The sequence below is a fragment of the Centroberyx gerrardi genome, chromosome 19, assembly GCF_048128805.1.
Source record: "Centroberyx gerrardi isolate f3 chromosome 19, fCenGer3.hap1.cur.20231027, whole genome shotgun sequence".
NCBI lineage: Eukaryota > Metazoa > Chordata > Actinopteri > Beryciformes > Berycidae > Centroberyx > Centroberyx gerrardi.
The window spans coordinates 20,271,271-20,288,113 of record NC_136015.1 but is presented as its reverse complement, the minus strand read 5'-3'; the positions used below and the strand labels follow the sequence as shown (position 1 = coordinate 20,288,113).

The following is a 16,843-nucleotide window of genomic DNA, read 5'->3' as shown; positions in this document are numbered from 1 at the left end:
TTTCTTTATTTCTCTAAATTTTTTATCAAGAAAACTAAATTGAGCATGGTTATGATTCTAGTTTGGTAAGCCAACAGTATGTACAAATGTAGCACAGAAAATTATTTTCTTTATTGCATAATGAACTATTGTTTTCCCCAAAATAGATTTTAAAAAAAGTACTGTTTTGGAAATGTATTGAATTTCAAGTACTGAAACCGGTAACGGTGTCGAAAAATTGCCAGCGATACCCAGCCCTAATCCCCTCTGAAGACAAATGCAGGAGAACTAGGTGATTAAAAACTCTGAAATCTGAAATATGAAGGCTTTGACTGGAACAGTGCAAACAGCGAGTCCTACCAGTGCACCATGTGAGGACACACGGCCGAGTCGACCGTCTCCGCCTTCACTCGGTCAGATGTAAGCCTACTCGTAAAAATTCACATTTACATTTGTGCTGTCCAAGCCCCGCCCCCCTCCCCCTCAACCCCGCCCCCGCCGTGTCGGGCAGCAGAAGATTTCTTACAGTATGCTTCGATGAGATTCTGAGACCGTTTCACTAAATGCGTCAACAAGAGGCACCCAAACCAACATACGATTTAAAACCTTCCGTCTTCCTATCGATTCGCTCTCTAACCAAATCAGGCACTTTTTCCGTAATCTCATCCCATCCTCCAAACACCATCAGACCGATCCGAGCACCGCCGATCACCGATCTATACATCAAGTCTGTGGCATCCATCCTGCTTCTTCACAAGAATGTCAAATACTGAACATTCCTGAATCCAAATTTATTGTCACTTGCCCAAATTCAATCATAACAGACCCCCCCACTCCTCCTCCTCCATGGGGAAGAACCATCTTAGCATACAAATACTCATCGGAAACATTCACCGTGGAACCTGCTCTCTCTGCATTAACACCTTATTGCACTGAAGGAGTTCATGACAACATAATTGGTCAGTTCCTTATGTAAAAACTGGGAAGAAGAAAACAAAATAAGAAGTTGTCCGTGGTCAATAAAAGATATAAACCGTCCACTGTGCTCTATTGCTGAACATGAATGTTATTTAAGTTACAAAAAAAAAAAAAAAAAAATCTCATAAATAGCAAGAGGAATAAAACACACAAGGAAAGTTTGGTATAACACTCTGTACCAAGCTGAACTCTAAGCGAGAGAGTTTTGAAAATGTCCGTTACGTGGCCATGGCGTAGTTTTCTAACAGTCCTCTAAATGCATCCTCGCCTCTCAATAAGGCATCGAGCGTCACACAATCCCTCCATCAATGGCTGCATGTGGCTTTGTATTCAAAAACAATATCAAGATTTCATTCAGTGTTTATATTGGTAGAGTGCAGAGTTACGCTTCTTACTGTCTGGCTGTATGACTGTGAGTAACCATTGGCTTAAAGGGAGAGAGAAGAGTTAACTGGTAAGGCAGCGTGCCGTTTTGAGAAAAGGGCGAGGCTGTGTTTTACGAGCCTTCTCGACTAACAGGTGTTGCCATGGCAATCACACGTTTGCTGAACAGACAAAAAAAAAAAAAAAAAAAACACACACATACAGTATCGTATCAAGACAAGCTGAAACACACAAACAAACATGTAAAACCGTCTACAATATAGACCAGCAAGTTTAGGCTCACAAGGTGCGGAGCGAATCAGATCCTCACTGGTGCCGCTCGGCCCCCGCCCATGCACCAAAGAAATCATCCATATTATATTCCCTGTTACTTCTCTATGCTCTGTTGTTCTGACAATAGACAAAAAAGAGAAACAGCAAAATAAAACTTTGAGCTGCTGTCAAAACTGTAAGGCGAGGACATGACTTGCGAGCCCAGCGAGCGTTAAAATGGAGAGCACGGAATCCATCGTGATTTAAAATACAGCAGAGGAGAGGAAGAGGGGGAGAGGGGGGATGCATGGGCGGGAGCACAGAAACGATTGGCTGGTTTCAAATTGCATAATGTGGCTGTACTCCTCTCTGGCTTATGATATCCTTCGGCAGCCGGCCGTCCTCGTGTTTCAGTGACCGAAGCTGCACCAGCACCAGCTCCCTCTGCGTGATAAAGGCGAGGCTGCTGATCTAAGTGGGACACCGAGGCTGGCTGACCGGCTGTGTTCCATGTTGCGAAGGGTGGAGGAGAGGCTCAGGCGAAGTACATGGTCCTCAGTGTGTCGTGGTGGATCTGAACAGCCTTGGCCAGCGCCTGCGGGTCCCTGCCGTTGCTCTGCCCTGAGACGTGGCTGCCCTCCGCACTGTGTCAGAGGGGGAGAGGGCAAGTAAAGAGAGGGGAATAAGTAACTATAAAACAAAGACATGAGAAAAGGATCTACAGTATTGACATTTTAGTAGCATCTGCTCCCCAAAATACATTCATGCTACCGAAAAAATTGATAAAAGGAGCACTTGAAACTTGAGCTTCAAAGAAAGATGGGCATTTTAAATTATTTTTCTTCAAGAGCCAAAGAAACTGAGACGCTTCACTCCTCTACACCTGGGCACTATGAAACTTCATCATGGTGTGGTAAAAAAAGAAATTGGTACAAATGAAGTCTGTTCTTTATTGAACAGTATCACAGTATCAATATTAATCACTATCAATTAATATCTTACAAATCTGGGTTATTCATCTTGTAGTTTGCATTGATTGCTGCCATACAGCGATGTATGGTGATATATAGTTACAATCATAAAATGCTAAAATGTTTTATGATTGTAACTAGCATTTTATAATTAATCACATTTTATAATAAATCAAAATTACTGTATGTTCCATTGTGAAGAGTCAGCTGATCAACTAGGGAGTCAGAGAGCTGAGTCCACCTTTAAATAAACTGATTATTCATTAGATCAATATGTCATGTCCATTAATTTGCAGTGGGACTGTACAGACTCTGTACTTGTTAAAGACCATGCTCTAATATTCTTTCCAGAGCTCTAAAAGTTTTCATCATTATCAGACAGCTTTGAGAGAGAAATATTGTTATGAGAAGAAGACGAAAAACCTAATGAAATATTTTATTGTAGCAGTGAATGTTAGTTAGTGTTGCCACGGCATCGCAAAACGTGATTCCCAATGATCAGTATGGAGGTGTAGAGGAATTGGCTTCTAACAGACAGAATTTTTTTTTTCAAATATTAAAGTCTTAACTCCCACCTGTCATGCTCTTTGTCGACCAGGTGGTAGCGGGCGCGGAAGGCCACCAGGTGGGCGTAGTAGGCCGGCGCTGGGATGGAGACGGAGCGCGTGCAGCGGACGTAGGTGTGGCACAGCTGGTAGGTGAGGAGCTGGAACTCGTCGGCGGTGAAGCAGTTGTCGTCCCACAGGACGTGGTAGTGAGAGGGCCGGCTCGTACCCTGGAAAGGCAAGCTCAAGTCAGTCGCACCTCAGAGGGAGAGCACGCTGGCTCCATGGAGAGAATACAAAACAGCTAAAACTGGGTGCAGCAACAGAGCAATTGTGATGGAAAGGGTTTGATCCCTGCAAAAGATGTAGGTGCTGTGTCCCTAAGCAAGACACACTGTTTCTACTCACACACTTGTTGCAAGTAGCTCTAGAAAAGAGCATCAGTTAAATGGCTTAAATATAAGTAGGGCTTAAAAGTGGGTTATTTGGCCACCAAAAGTGGGCTACAATAGTTGGCTGGGTCTATACATTAGGATGTAATGCAAATGTAGCAAGCAATAACCGTAATGCAGCACTTTATTTGGGCTCTGGACTGTAAAATATGCTGAAATGAAAATGAGTTATAATGAGTATAACATTTTCTTTTGGCAATGAGTTATTAAGATTAGATCAGTAAAATCACTGACAGATCAATCAATAACAAAATATCTGTTAGTTGCAGCCCTGAATGTAATGTACGTGTAGACTGTATTTATGTAGACCAAAGCAGGGTTCTTCAAAGTCTGAGTTGGTCCCAGGAGGTTTACCTGTATTCCAGCGTGACTGCAGAGGTAAAAGTCGAACTCGTAGGGGTGGGTGATGTCTGTGTCCACCGTGGTGCCAGCAGGAATGTTTCCACTTCGCCCAACCTGACAGGGAAACATCATTCAAGAAAGTAAGACAGGAGGTCAATAATGGATCATACCGTTCACCTGAATTCACCTACCAGTATGCATTCACTATTATTGGCTACAAAAAAGAAATCCTTTGCGTTGCTCACCCGCTCGTTGCGATCAGCACAGAAGAGACGTGTGTGGTGGCGTTTCTGCACTACGATGTAGGTAATCCCTGGCTGGTACTCCTTCTCCAGACTGATACAAGCCTCTCTGATAGCCAGCAGCTCATAGTACAGCACCTACATAGAAAAATACAGTTTTCAGAATTAGAATCACTTTGCCAAGAACAATATCATTTCAACAAATGTACATGAATTTTTCTTAGTGACATTGGTGCTCGTCACATACCGTGCAAGGCATGCTATTGACAGTAGACTATAAATATCAATCTAGACACATATACAATCACCATACTTATGAACCACAACCAAAAAAAAAAAAATTAATAATTCACTCATTAACTAATTTTAAGTGAGTCCCATTTGAGACAACTTGCAACAAAACACTGAGGAAGAGTGGATCATGTGCTCTCTCCTTAAAAAACAAGTCTGGGGTTGTTGCCCAAGTTAGACTCATGGACGTTTTTTTTTTGTTTTTTTTACAGCTATGACTCAGTTAGCCAATAAACAACACAAGCTGTATTAAAAGGGCTCAACAAAAAAGGGAAGAGAAAGAGTTGGTCTACCTGTCTGAACTGGCCCTCCGAGACGCCGTCCCTGTAGAAGATGATTCTGGTGGGCTTGTAGCGGGTCGACTTGTAGAACTGGATCAGGAGCTCCCGGACCATGGAGGCCAGGTCCTGGATGACCTCCTGTCTGGGCCTCTGGACCCGCACCGTAGCACAGTACCTGCTGGGGTGGGCGTCCATACTGCCCACCACCTACAGAGGGACAGCGGCGGGCAGGAAGGTCAGAAACATGGTTCTGGTCGGTCTATACAGAAGCAATGGCAACTCCACAGAAACTGACAATTAACTAATTTTCTGTGGTCTACCTGCAGAATTTGGTTTGCGCTCATTTAGTGGCAGTGGCTCCCATTGCAGAAAACATGAATATAATAAAAATTCCTCATGATCTTTTGAATGAAATCGTTCAGCCAATCACATACTACCTAGCTCAAATCAAGCATTAACGTGGTTGCTAGTAGTCCGCATCCATTTCAGGAGGAGATATTGTATGTGCTGTGGTCATAGACAGAGCTTGTTATGTATACTCTAACTGTGAAGGAAAGACCCTTTGGTGGCAAAGTGGCAAAGTGGTTGATGGGAAGTCTCACCGCTGCAATAGATGGCTTTTTCCCATCTCCAGCTGGAGGGTGAGTGACATCAGCCCCGAGGAAGATGACAGGCTGCTGGAACACAGAGGGTCTGGATGGACGACAGAGGGGAGACACAAAAATTAACTTCCATCCAATCTGTCATGAAGTGAGACAGTTTAGCCAAGGCTGTCACTTTTTGACAAGCTATAGATAGACACAGAGATGCTGGAGTGAGTCAGGAAAAAGACAAATATCAGAAAATTGTAGTGAAGTACACACCTGTCCTAAGCTTATACTTTCCCATTTAAATCAAATATTAAGAAGAACACATAAAGAACAACCTATTAGTGAGTCAATTAACTAAATCAAGACATCCATTTTGTATTTGTGTTAGCCTGTCACAATGTTACCCACCCGCTACCAACAGAGATCTAAAGTGGCAAAAATTCGAAAAACCTTTAACGCCAATAGACAGAAAAAGACTGACAGCCTAGCAAGTTAGCTTTACCCAGCAAGAACCCGGAAGGTCTTTGTTTATCTCTATAGCATTTTTGCTATGTTGTGGTTTTACCGTTGGTGAGGCACCAGGATGTTGTTGATGCCTCCCAGTTTGACGTTGATTTTGAGGCAGAGGTTGGAGAGAGTCTGAGGCGACGTCTTCACTACGTTCTTCACCTGGACACACTGGGTGGCCATGCCCAGCAGGGTGTCTCCCACCCGCTTCACCTCAGCTGTGGGACAGAGTGGACACTTTACCTTCATGTTACTATACCATATAGCCATATTCCTTTCATTTTGCAGTCATCATTTTTGCATACTGTATAGAATAACATGACTAACAAAAAACACTTTTTATGGCTAAAGTAATCACAGGCCTTAATCAGTAAGAGGAGAAAATGTGAACTTATAAATGAACAAAACACAATGTCTATATTGTAGCTTGCTTTTGCTTTAGAAATTATTATTATTATACCATAGACAGGTGTCTTGCCAGGCAGGATTACAATGATGAGCTGCAGCCCGGCGTAGGTGTTCTTCAGGTGTCTGAACATGGGCTCCACGCTGTCGGCTCCCTGGGCGTATTTACAGAAACACGGCTGGCCTTGGATTGGCATCCCAGCATCCTTTGAGATCTTTCGCAGCTGGTCAGTAAAACCCCTGGGAGGGAAGCCGGGTAAAAGAAAATAGAAAAAGACAGAATAAGGATTATGAGAAATAAAGAAGACAACCCAGTGCAAATGAAAGACCCAGAACTTGAAATCAGCACTCACCACCAGCAAAATGTTGGTTTATTGTGGTTGTAGCTGTTAAGTTTGTAATTCTACTAGGCATTTTGGGAGCAACTAACTGGTGTTGATTCTATTCTAACACAGATTTTAAATGTGCTATATGTAGAATTTTTCATTTAAATATTGACATTGTCAAATTAATGATGATACCTTATTAGTTTAATTACTGTAAACAAATTAGACTATGGGCAAGTCTCTATCGCACGACAGCGGTATTGTGAGTGCTAATGTTTCTCAAAATTAAGACCTCATGTCCTATAAACCCTGTTGCTGTCTGTCACAAAGAGGATGTCGCTATTTGTTCCATTTGCTCTGGAAAAACAGCGCCCTGTTCCTGTTTTGTGCTGCAATCCAACAGATTTCCCACAAAATCCGACCTGGCGGCTCACAATGTAAAATGCATTGTCGAGGCTGACAATCTGCTCAGCACTGGTGTTATTAGTTTATGGCAATTATACTAATGTCCTAATAAATTACTGATGTTAAAACAAGTAGCACCTGCTGACAAAGAAGCTAGTGTGTTAGTGAACTGGAAAACATGGATGCAATAAATGTGTGACAGACAAGTTTGATTGATTTAATTTCTTTAAATGTGTTTTTTTATAAGCTCCTTAAACTTTTTTCAACTCACATGCAGAAATTTGTAATGTCTTTCGCTTCAGTGTTTTATCACTTCACAAATAACCTAAACCAAACAATTCCATCATGTTTTCTGTGAACTCACTTGAGAATCTCTTCGCGGCACTGCCTCTGGGTGGCAAAGCAGGCGATGGCCCACATCTTGATCTCCACCCCGGTGTGGAATTGCTTTCCCCTCATGTCCCACACCCCATGGCTGGGTGTGGCTACCGTGCGGTTCTGCAACGACAGTGCAGGGTTGATCTGCTGGGGCTGGCAGTCACACAGACACATACATGGACACATAGACACTGATTGGGTTCAAAAGATAGGGGCAGCGGGCTCTCATGACGGTGGGCTGATGATCAATGCACATGGGTGAGTGATCAATCAGCTAGTAATAATATCAGAGATCAATTCATCTTAAGTTTGCTCTATGCCAGTTTCTGATTGGGTTGAGCAGTATATATACATATATAGTACAAAAATAATCTGTTATCTTTATGTCAAAACAGCATGCAAAACAGTCATTTTAAACTAAAAACATGGTACTCAACATGCTCTCTCAAAACAGCATGCATACATACAGTTAATACTGTATAAAAGCATAAAGCTAAAGACACACAAGTCAAGGTTCGTTAAGAAAGAAAGAAAGAAAAGAAAGAAGGGAAGAAAGAAAGAAAGAAAGAAAGACAGAAAGACAAAGAAAGAGAACGACAGACAGAAAGACACAAAGAAAGAGAAAGACAGACAGACAGACAGAAAGAAAGAACGAAAGAAAAAAGAAAGAAAGAAAGATGCAGGTGGAAAACAGATGAGAGGAAAACAGATGAGAGGAAATCAGATGAGTGTGGTTTAGAGTGAAGGCAAATCAAGTGAAAGAAAAAGAAGCTACAGATACCAATCACAGGGATTCCCCCAGAACAGATGTTAGGCTCAGAGATAACGGGCTATGAGCGAGGGTACACATGCTCTTTGGCCGATTTATGACATATTGATGACGGAGTGATGCAAAATATTTCATTAAGCCCTGCCTTGATACAATGCAAATTTCAGAAGGGTTATTTGAAAGCACAATTACATCATCAGGGTTTTCCCTTTGGCACAGAAGTACCAGCCACCTAAAAGCCATGTTAAAAATGTTAGATACTTTTTAAATCTATTTTTCCCAATGTCAAGACCAAGCTAAGAGGTAAATTAGCCCCGGCTGTCCACTAGGCCTGTAAGAAACTGGGGGAAACCCTGCAGCCACAAACACACACACACACACACACACACACACACACACACACACACACATGTTGACGGACACTCATGCGTATGGAGCGTGATTTAAAGGGAAGGTACCATAAAGTGTTCAGAGCTCACCCTGCCGCCATATTGCAGCATGGGGGCCGGCAGGACGCGGCCCGTCACCTGAGCCATCTCATCACGCACGCGGAACTGGAACTCCTGGACAAACGGGTCGGCCTCGTAGTTCGCACTCCGCACCTGAGAGAAGCAAGAAAATAATAATAATAAATAAATAAAATAACAAAAATGCAGACAATATCAAAAACAGAGACAGAAGGAAGGAGGAAAGATGGAAAAAGTAAGCAAGAAATAGAAAGGGGAGAAGTTTTCAAAGGGGAGAAGTGAGATGTGAGTTCAAACAGAAATCTATTGTACTGTAACTACATCCTATATTTTCTCCGGTCCACAAGATACTCACCAGCCTGCTGATCTCCTCCTGTCTGTCTGGGGCAGAGCGTGCTGTGGCTTTGATCATAGTAGACGTCTGGTTGTCTGTTAGCTTTTTAATACAGCGCTGTCCAGCAACGATGTTGCACACCTAAATGGAATTACAGGAATGTAGGTTAATCCGGCTTTTCAAAACACAGATGTCCATCATTAATAAGTAGTGAGTTAGGGGTAAAAATCTGATTTATGGAATGGCACTGATCGTGCTGTGATGGACCGGCCAGTATGGCAGGTGACTCTTATGGATTTATCTAAGACAAACTTTACTGGCATTTGGGACTTAACCTGGCTGATACTGCTGCCACTAGTTCTTACCTCCAGGGGCAGGTAGGTGTGCTTCTGCTCCTGGCCCACCTGCAGACAAGGGAGGTGGGGGTACTTGAGCTGCAGACTGTACTTCTCTCTGAAGTACTGCGCCACTGTGCGTTCGACTGTCTGACCGTTCTCAAGTTGCAAAGGAAACCTAGGAATTTCAGGAAAACAAGAATATGGGAGAGGTTGAATTTATTGTTTGAGATGCAACTCTGCTTAATCAAAGCAGATAACGGCTTTGAGTGAGGGTTAAACTTACGTCTGGTGGCTGGCAGGGCGTCGTGTTACATTGCAGACTCTGTACTTCCTGCGCATGGTTCCACAGTGTGTCACTTCCACTTTAAGACCTGTATGTGAACAATGTGAACAGGTATCACCAAAATGTAGGGTTTTAGACTGATGCTCTTATCCAGAGTGACTTACAATGAGAGCAACACCTGAATAAGCCTAAATAATTCCCAGATCTCCAAAATTTAACTTTCATCTGTGCTCCTTTATACATAAAATAAACTCTGAATAACGTACATCTAACACTCAACAGTCTACAACAACATCAAATATTAACAGGGGCTTCCTAAACAACAATACGCACAAAGCAATAAAGGCCTGCAACTGCAATGTAGCGAAAACAAGCAGAGACTGCCAATCTTCACCGACACATACCTTTGATCTCTTTGGTGAACTTGACCCTGTGGGAGTCAGTGAGGGGGCGGGGCTGCTCGTCTATGTTGTGAATGTCCAGGACCTCACACATGAACTGGATGACTTGCTGGGCTTTGTAAAAGGCTGTGGCTGACACTGAAAAGGTAGAGGGCAAGATCACACTGTAAAAATGCATGAAGGTTTATTTGGAACAATGCAACATATGAATTGCTCTTTGGGGCCAAATCTCTAAATGAACTGATTAACAAGTTGGCTGAATTTATGACAGAAATGCATCATTATTCAAACAAACTTTCAAGACCAAACCCTGCAACAATCCTCAGACACTGTCGAAAAAAAAGCTACTGCCTTTCATGACCATTTTCTTTAAGAGGAAACACTAAAAGTTAAACCAATTCAAACAAGCTTGACACAACAAAACTAAAGTCTGAACAGATGCAGAGACCCAGGGGCATTTTGAGTTGGTCACAAGCGGCCCCCAGCAAGATGAAGAACAATTTAATTTCACTTTTATTTATTAGCCTGCACTATAAGACACACTATATTGAGAGAAGGGAGATCCTGATCCTATGTTTCACTGTCAGTGTTGTTATCTCTCCACCTCTGGATGGTAATAACCACCAATTCAAATCCTGAAACATTTTTAAACAGGGGAACCTTCACAAAATCTCTCCAAAATGGAGTGGGGTTTGGTGTGCTCCAGGTGGAAATACACATGTATTTGGGTATTCTTGTCAAAGTTGGTTTAGTTACGCTTACTCACCATCAATGTTGAGCATCATCTTCCACATGGCTGGCCGTACTGACTGATGGAAACCAAACCAAACCTCCCTGCCTCCGCCTAGCGGGTGGTCATAGCCCTCTGGGGAGGAGAAGAAGGAACGTCCCACTGGGGTGTACCTGGGGCGGGGGGGGGGGGACAGGGAGAACACAGTTAGCACACAGGTAGGCACAGCGCAGCACTAACACTACAGGGTTGGGAGTTCCATTCCCTGTGTAGCTCAATGGGTAGAGCAAAACTGGGACTACCTGCAGTCATTTTACTGAGAGCTGTTTAGGATACTGGCTTTCAACCCATATGTTGTGTCCCACTATGGCCACCGACCATATATTCACTTGTGGTACTGTAGGGCACTTGGGATAAAAGTGTCCGCCAAATTGCACTTTGTATGCTATGTAACAACAGTGTGGTTGAAATGCTGCATAATAAATAATGGGGGCTATACCTCAGGATGCTAGTATCTTTTCCCTGTCTTGGATCATATTTCGTGGCCAGAGAACTAATCAACAGAAAATACTCTTCTCATGCTTAATTCAGTAGCATATAGATTGTAAATCTTCTCTGAATCAAGCCTGTCACCTAACTGACACTGAACATCGTAACGGGGTATAGGTAAACTATATAGTCCCCAATGCCCTGGTAACATGTTTTTTTCCTTTTAGTGAAGCATTTCTAAATTCTTATCTGGAGAAAGACAGAGGTGATCTCATCTGGAATAATAATGCAATCCTTTAGCACAAAATGCAGCTGCATGATAATCCATATTATTTTGCTGGATATTTTAATCACAATTAATTAATGTTGATGATTTGAGGAACAAAATTACTTTACTTTACTATTTGCTTCTATAACAACATCTTGCCTATTTAACTACAGTGAGCTTCCTAAATAAAATGAAATGTTTCAATATTGCCGATATGCCAATTAGAGGTATGACATTTCTATTATTTTCTGCAGACCATGCTCCTAAATTTCTCTCCTGCGCTCCTTTAATTTCCATTCAGGAGCACCTGTGTAAAACAAATCACCGTAGATCAGAACCTGAGGGAGGGAACTCACTTCATGGAGGGCAGGTGGCGAAGGACGACGTCCACGGCGTGAACGGGGTTGGTGCTGAGGGGTTTCTCCAGGTCCAGGGGTTCAGGAATGCCGCGGCCCGTCAGGACCTCGTGCAGCATGTGCCAGCTGACCAGCGACACGAACTTGATGGAGACTTTAAAGGGGCGGTCCTTCCCACCCTCCCCTGGCAGGGTGACATCCAGATCGACCTGAAGAGGAAAACAAGGGTTATCTTGCTCTGTGAGGGATTTCTATCGCCGATACAGAGCATATGCCTTCAAGTTTTGTGCACCTCTTTTAGTTCTTTTAGGGTTTCCCATAAATAGGCTTTACCTGAGCGGGCTGCTCAAGAAGAATTTTACTCACCCAAATATTTTTTTTTTATGTTAGACCGAGTTTGTCACATTGACACTGCGCTGAGCCGAACGCCTGGACTTTCTATGTCAAGCTACACTGTAATTTTGCTGGTCCAGAATACACAAAACATCACCATCACAAAGTTAGCATCGAGTCTTACCCCGCTGGTGGCGACGGGAAGTGGGTTAGCAGTATAGAGGCTCCTCTTCCCATCGTAAACTGGCTTACGGTCCCCAAAGATGGTCACCTTGAAGTGCTGAACCATGGAGTCCACCACCTCCCTAGAAAGACCACCGGGAGAAAAGTCGTCACACCACCACCATCACCACATACCCTGGGTTCACACAACTCAAGAACACTTTGAGTTCAGTCAGTCAACTCACATATTGAATAGGCCACTTTAATTGACAATAAATTTAAAGATTATATTTTGGCATCAAGGCTCTGTTTTATCGCTTCCTGCAAAGCGCAGCCAAAAGCAAGTGCAGGGAGAGATCAATACATCTTTCTTTATGGGGAACCATAAAGAAGCAGAGATCACAGGTGGATACTGGGGTGTGAGATGCACAGGCAGCAGCAGCAGCAGAGAATGAGCAAGTGACTTTGACAGCTTAAATAGGCCGCCCAATTGGTGATGGCTGTACGCAAGCTCCGCTGCCTGAACTAGCTTCGCAAGCTTTGCTTAATTTATGCAAAGACAAGGAAGTGTTGGTTTCAAAATATTAGTTGGCTGTCCGATAGCGTCACAGGAAGTCCTACTAAGACAGTCCTGCTATTTCTACTGGTAAATTTCCACATAGATCTCCAGTGGAAGGAAGTTCACAGTCTAGGTCTGGACACGTCCTGGTACCTGTTGACACGGCGTGGACACTTCTCAGGCTTGATGTCGACCTCATACAGGTAGACATCGATCTTGGGGATTTCCACCTGGAAGCAGTTGGCCAGAAGCTTGATGGGCTTCCCCATGGTGCCATAGCCAGGCCGCCGTGGCAACGCGAACAGGGCTTGGGCTCCAACGGCTCCTATGCATACAAAAAAATTAATTAGCAAATAAATTACTTAGCAAACAATTATTTACAGCACTTTGTAACTTTGTGAAGAAAATTATATAAAACTGTTGTTGTAATAATGATACAGTAATTAGTAGTGATAGGATTAAGCTTGTATACTACAGCATCTAACTCTATAATCCAAATCTATAGTGTGAATGTGAGTACATTTCAAATGGACTTTCCTTATCAAGCAGGACAGTTTCGGATAGAGGGAGGCTAAGGAAAAGTTCTAGTCTTAATATTTCTAAATTGTACACTGGCATTTTTTTTTATTGTTCTGAGTGTCTCTCATCCAACAAATGTTTTAGGCCACTATAAGTCAGGGGGTTTATAGCAATACAGCTAAAACTAGCCCCAGTCCAATCATCACTCATGTTATGGAGGAGGGAGGGCTGTGTGTTGAACGTTTTCAAACAAGCCAAGAGTTTTGAGAGGAAGACAAGCTGACTATGGAGGAAGGAAGTGGTTGATAAGGAGGAAAGAGCAGAAAAGGAGGGGCCGGGGGCCAAGACAGTCAAGGATGTTAAAGATTGCTCCATATTCGAGAAAAACTGACGAAACTGAAAGAAATAGGCCAACGCTGTTTTTCCACATCAATCTGATATTATCGACTATAAAAAGGTTACAGAGTTTGGTGACATTTGCATAAAGACCCGTTCAACAGTCGGAGATTCCTCCTGACTGGCGTGGCCTTTGTCAGACAAGAGGAGAAGTGGGCGGCTGTCACGCCACACCAATTTGCTACCAATTTTCATAAATGCCTAACTGGAAACTACTCAGCCAAACAATGACATCACACAGCTACACACATCCCACGAATGTGAGTCAGAAGATCCACACACTACCTACAACGGCAAAGGTGACGGGGACACACACAGCACAATGGCCAAAGTGACATACAGTGTGCACATACACACTGAGCTCAAACAGTAAAAATAGCAAGAGGGCCATTAGTTTACATTGGAAAAACAAAGTCACAGGCAGATTATGTGTAAAAAAATAAAAGTGTCCTGCAGTCATGATGAATGTGGCCTTGGAATGAGTGAGATAGAGGGACTGTGGGTGGAAAATATTAAACTGTCTTGGCTCGCAGCAGCAAGTGCAGGGTCATGGGCTGACCGTGCCGTAAGGAGGCATTGTTAAGACTGTACTTTCTGCTGATGTGTCCCCAGGTCGCTTCCTCCCATGTGCCGTTGCCATGCCAATGGCACCCATGTGGCTGCCGTTTCTCCATGGCAACTAAAGGCATGCTGACAAGAGGAGGAAAAACAGGTGCACCAAGATTTATCTCGTTTATCTCTAGCTATAGACCTAGGAAAAAAACTGTCTATTTTAAGTCATTTTGAACAATTACCTGAAATCCTTGATAGGAAAACAACCAAGTGACAACTAAAATAATCTAACATTATATTTCATCAGGACTAATGTGTGAAAAACCTGCTCAGATAGACAACTGTATCAAACACGCAAGACAGACAGCAACTACTGCACCGCAGTAATGACCCAAAGACACAACTGAGTAGGCAGCAGCGGAGGAACTGATGGCCACCCACCAGCCTGCCTCATCCTACAAATGCACTGTGAAACTAGAAGTAGTCCGCACAGAGCTGACATTCAACCCACACACTGAACTCTGCTTCACTGCTGCTCCGGGAATCAAACAGTATAAGGCTGAGCCGATCTGCGTTGTTCTGACAGACTAGTCAGGTACAAGGATTCTAACAGAATAGTGACAAAAATAAAATATGGCCAATTTCACCTCTCAATGCACTACAACAGTACTGATAGTTCAAACATGATATCATTATCATGTTCCCTGTGTGTCTATAATTTCAACAGCCAACCACAGCCTCAACAACATCAATAATATACAAGCAGTGATGCCTCACAAATTACCTTTGTTGCCCTGGGCAAAAGTAAATTGACTTATGTCCTGCCATGTTCAATTGATTGGTAATTAACACTGGCCACAGTGAACTGAACACTATTCAATAGCTAGGGTAGCCATGACAGCAGCTGGTGTGAAAGGCACCCCTTCAAACGGATATGAACACACACACACACACACACACATCCCTACATGAATGCAAGTGAGCCAGCCTCTCACAGGCTTCAGGCACACCTGACGGGATCACCACCTGCCTGTGACAGCCGCCAAAGAATGACGTCGGCAAAAGCCAGTGAGACGGGTTTGGAAGGCGCACACACGCACGGCGCAAAACTGACCGGCAAAACCACCAGAGAGACCACACAAAAAACACAGAGAAACGGTTAATTGTTCACTGGAGCTGATAAGTGAATTTGAGTTGCGCTTTAGAGTTGAGCTGCTCTTGCATCAGTGTTCATCATGGGGCTGGTGAAACTCATCTACAGTCGTGTTACGGACTTGCTGTGTGACCATTAATTACCATTAAAAACCATTAAGTCTACACTAACTTATAGTTTAATGAGCTAGATCATCAAACTTGGATCTGGCACTACTCTGTAAAGTCACTGACACGGTCTGAAAATTATGAAAGCAGAACACCTCTACATCCAACGCAATTTTAAGAATGGCCATCAGTTTGAAGATCCCACCTGTTGTTCCGATTTCCATTCATGAGGTCTCTGTCCGGATGACCCGGCTCCCAGTGATCAAATCTCTGTGCAGGATACTCTGCGACTTGGTGATCGAGCGCTGGCCGCTGTCAGCCCCACCACTTTCCCAATCCACACTCCCCGGCTTCGGTCGCTGATGTGGAACCGGGCCGCTTGGGGGGTCCGCTTGGCCGGAGGTCCTGCCTTCCCTTGGCTTGCCGCAACTGACAGCTCGAAGTTGAACAAAATATGTCCGCTTCCGTTCCTTGAAGCTCTGTTTGTTTAAGCTGAAGAAAGAACAACATTATTTTCAATTTTGGAAATGTTTGTGACAGCTGAGCCGCCGAGTTGGATCAATTTAGCTAGCGTTAGCATTAGCTAACAGCGTTAACGTTAGCTTAGCCGACAACTAGCTACTCACTAGCAACTCCACACACAAGGCTGACATGGATGTTTACCTGCTCAGTAACTGGATTTGTTGTGGAGACCGGTTAACGTGACAATCCAGCGTTTTATTATATCAAACGGCTATGAGGGCTTCACTCCCGGTGTCCTCGCTGTCGGTGAGAAACCGGTCTGAAATCTCCACTTACGCCGCCCTCTGTCAGTGTCAAGTCAGCCAGAATAAAAAAAAGACAACGTCCGGCAACGACATTCAAAATAAAAGCCTTATTAACGAACGCGTTGCAGGTTCATCATATCAGAAGATACATGCACCATAATACAACACAATCGTTTCAGTATCTATTTTACAGCTACAGTTTCACTCTATGTACACTGTAATGATTCCACCGCCTTTTGATACGATTTTTATCCCAATAATTACCCGCCGACATTTTTACGCTTTAATTTTGAAGGTAAAATCGCCCAATTTCCGGTATTATTCTTGCTATCTCTGGCTATCTTGACAGAATTTGACAGAGCTCCTCTCCTCCTCCGCCGAGGGAAATCCGTCAGGAAATACCAACTGTAGAAAACAACGTCACTTCCTATAAAGTTTTTTCTCAACTATGTACGTAATTTTTAAAATAAAATGTATATCGCATCTTTGTAATGTAGCTCTTGCAATTTTTATATACACTGTCCATCCTATG

The 16,843-nt window shown here is 43.3% G+C and overlaps 1 protein-coding gene across 2 annotated transcripts; it reads right to left on the bottom strand.

The window, feature by feature from the left end:
* Positions 1-502: 502 nt before the first annotated feature.
* On the bottom strand, positions 503-16,336 carry ago3b (argonaute RISC catalytic component 3b). Of its 2 annotated transcripts, none has more exons than XM_071895060.2 (20): positions 16,208-16,336; positions 15,750-16,036; positions 12,971-13,142; positions 12,281-12,401; positions 11,764-11,972; positions 10,687-10,823; positions 9,924-10,058; positions 9,520-9,607; positions 9,264-9,411; positions 8,920-9,039; positions 8,556-8,699; positions 7,315-7,481; positions 6,275-6,459; positions 5,873-6,032; positions 5,320-5,410; positions 4,730-4,924; positions 4,149-4,283; positions 3,916-4,017; positions 3,140-3,339; positions 503-2,237 (listed from the first exon to the last, which is right to left on the bottom strand). In XM_071895060.2, the coding sequence occupies exons 2-20, from the start codon at positions 15,766-15,768 to the stop codon at positions 2,129-2,131; spliced, it is 2,637 nt and encodes an 878-aa protein (XP_071751161.1). In that variant the 5' UTR covers positions 15,769-16,036; positions 16,208-16,336; the 3' UTR covers positions 503-2,128. The 2 variants fall into 2 exon arrangements, with proteins under 2 accessions (XP_071751161.1, XP_071751162.1); XM_071895061.2 differs by having other exon boundaries at positions 7,315-7,448.
* Positions 16,337-16,843: the final 507 nt, after the last annotated feature.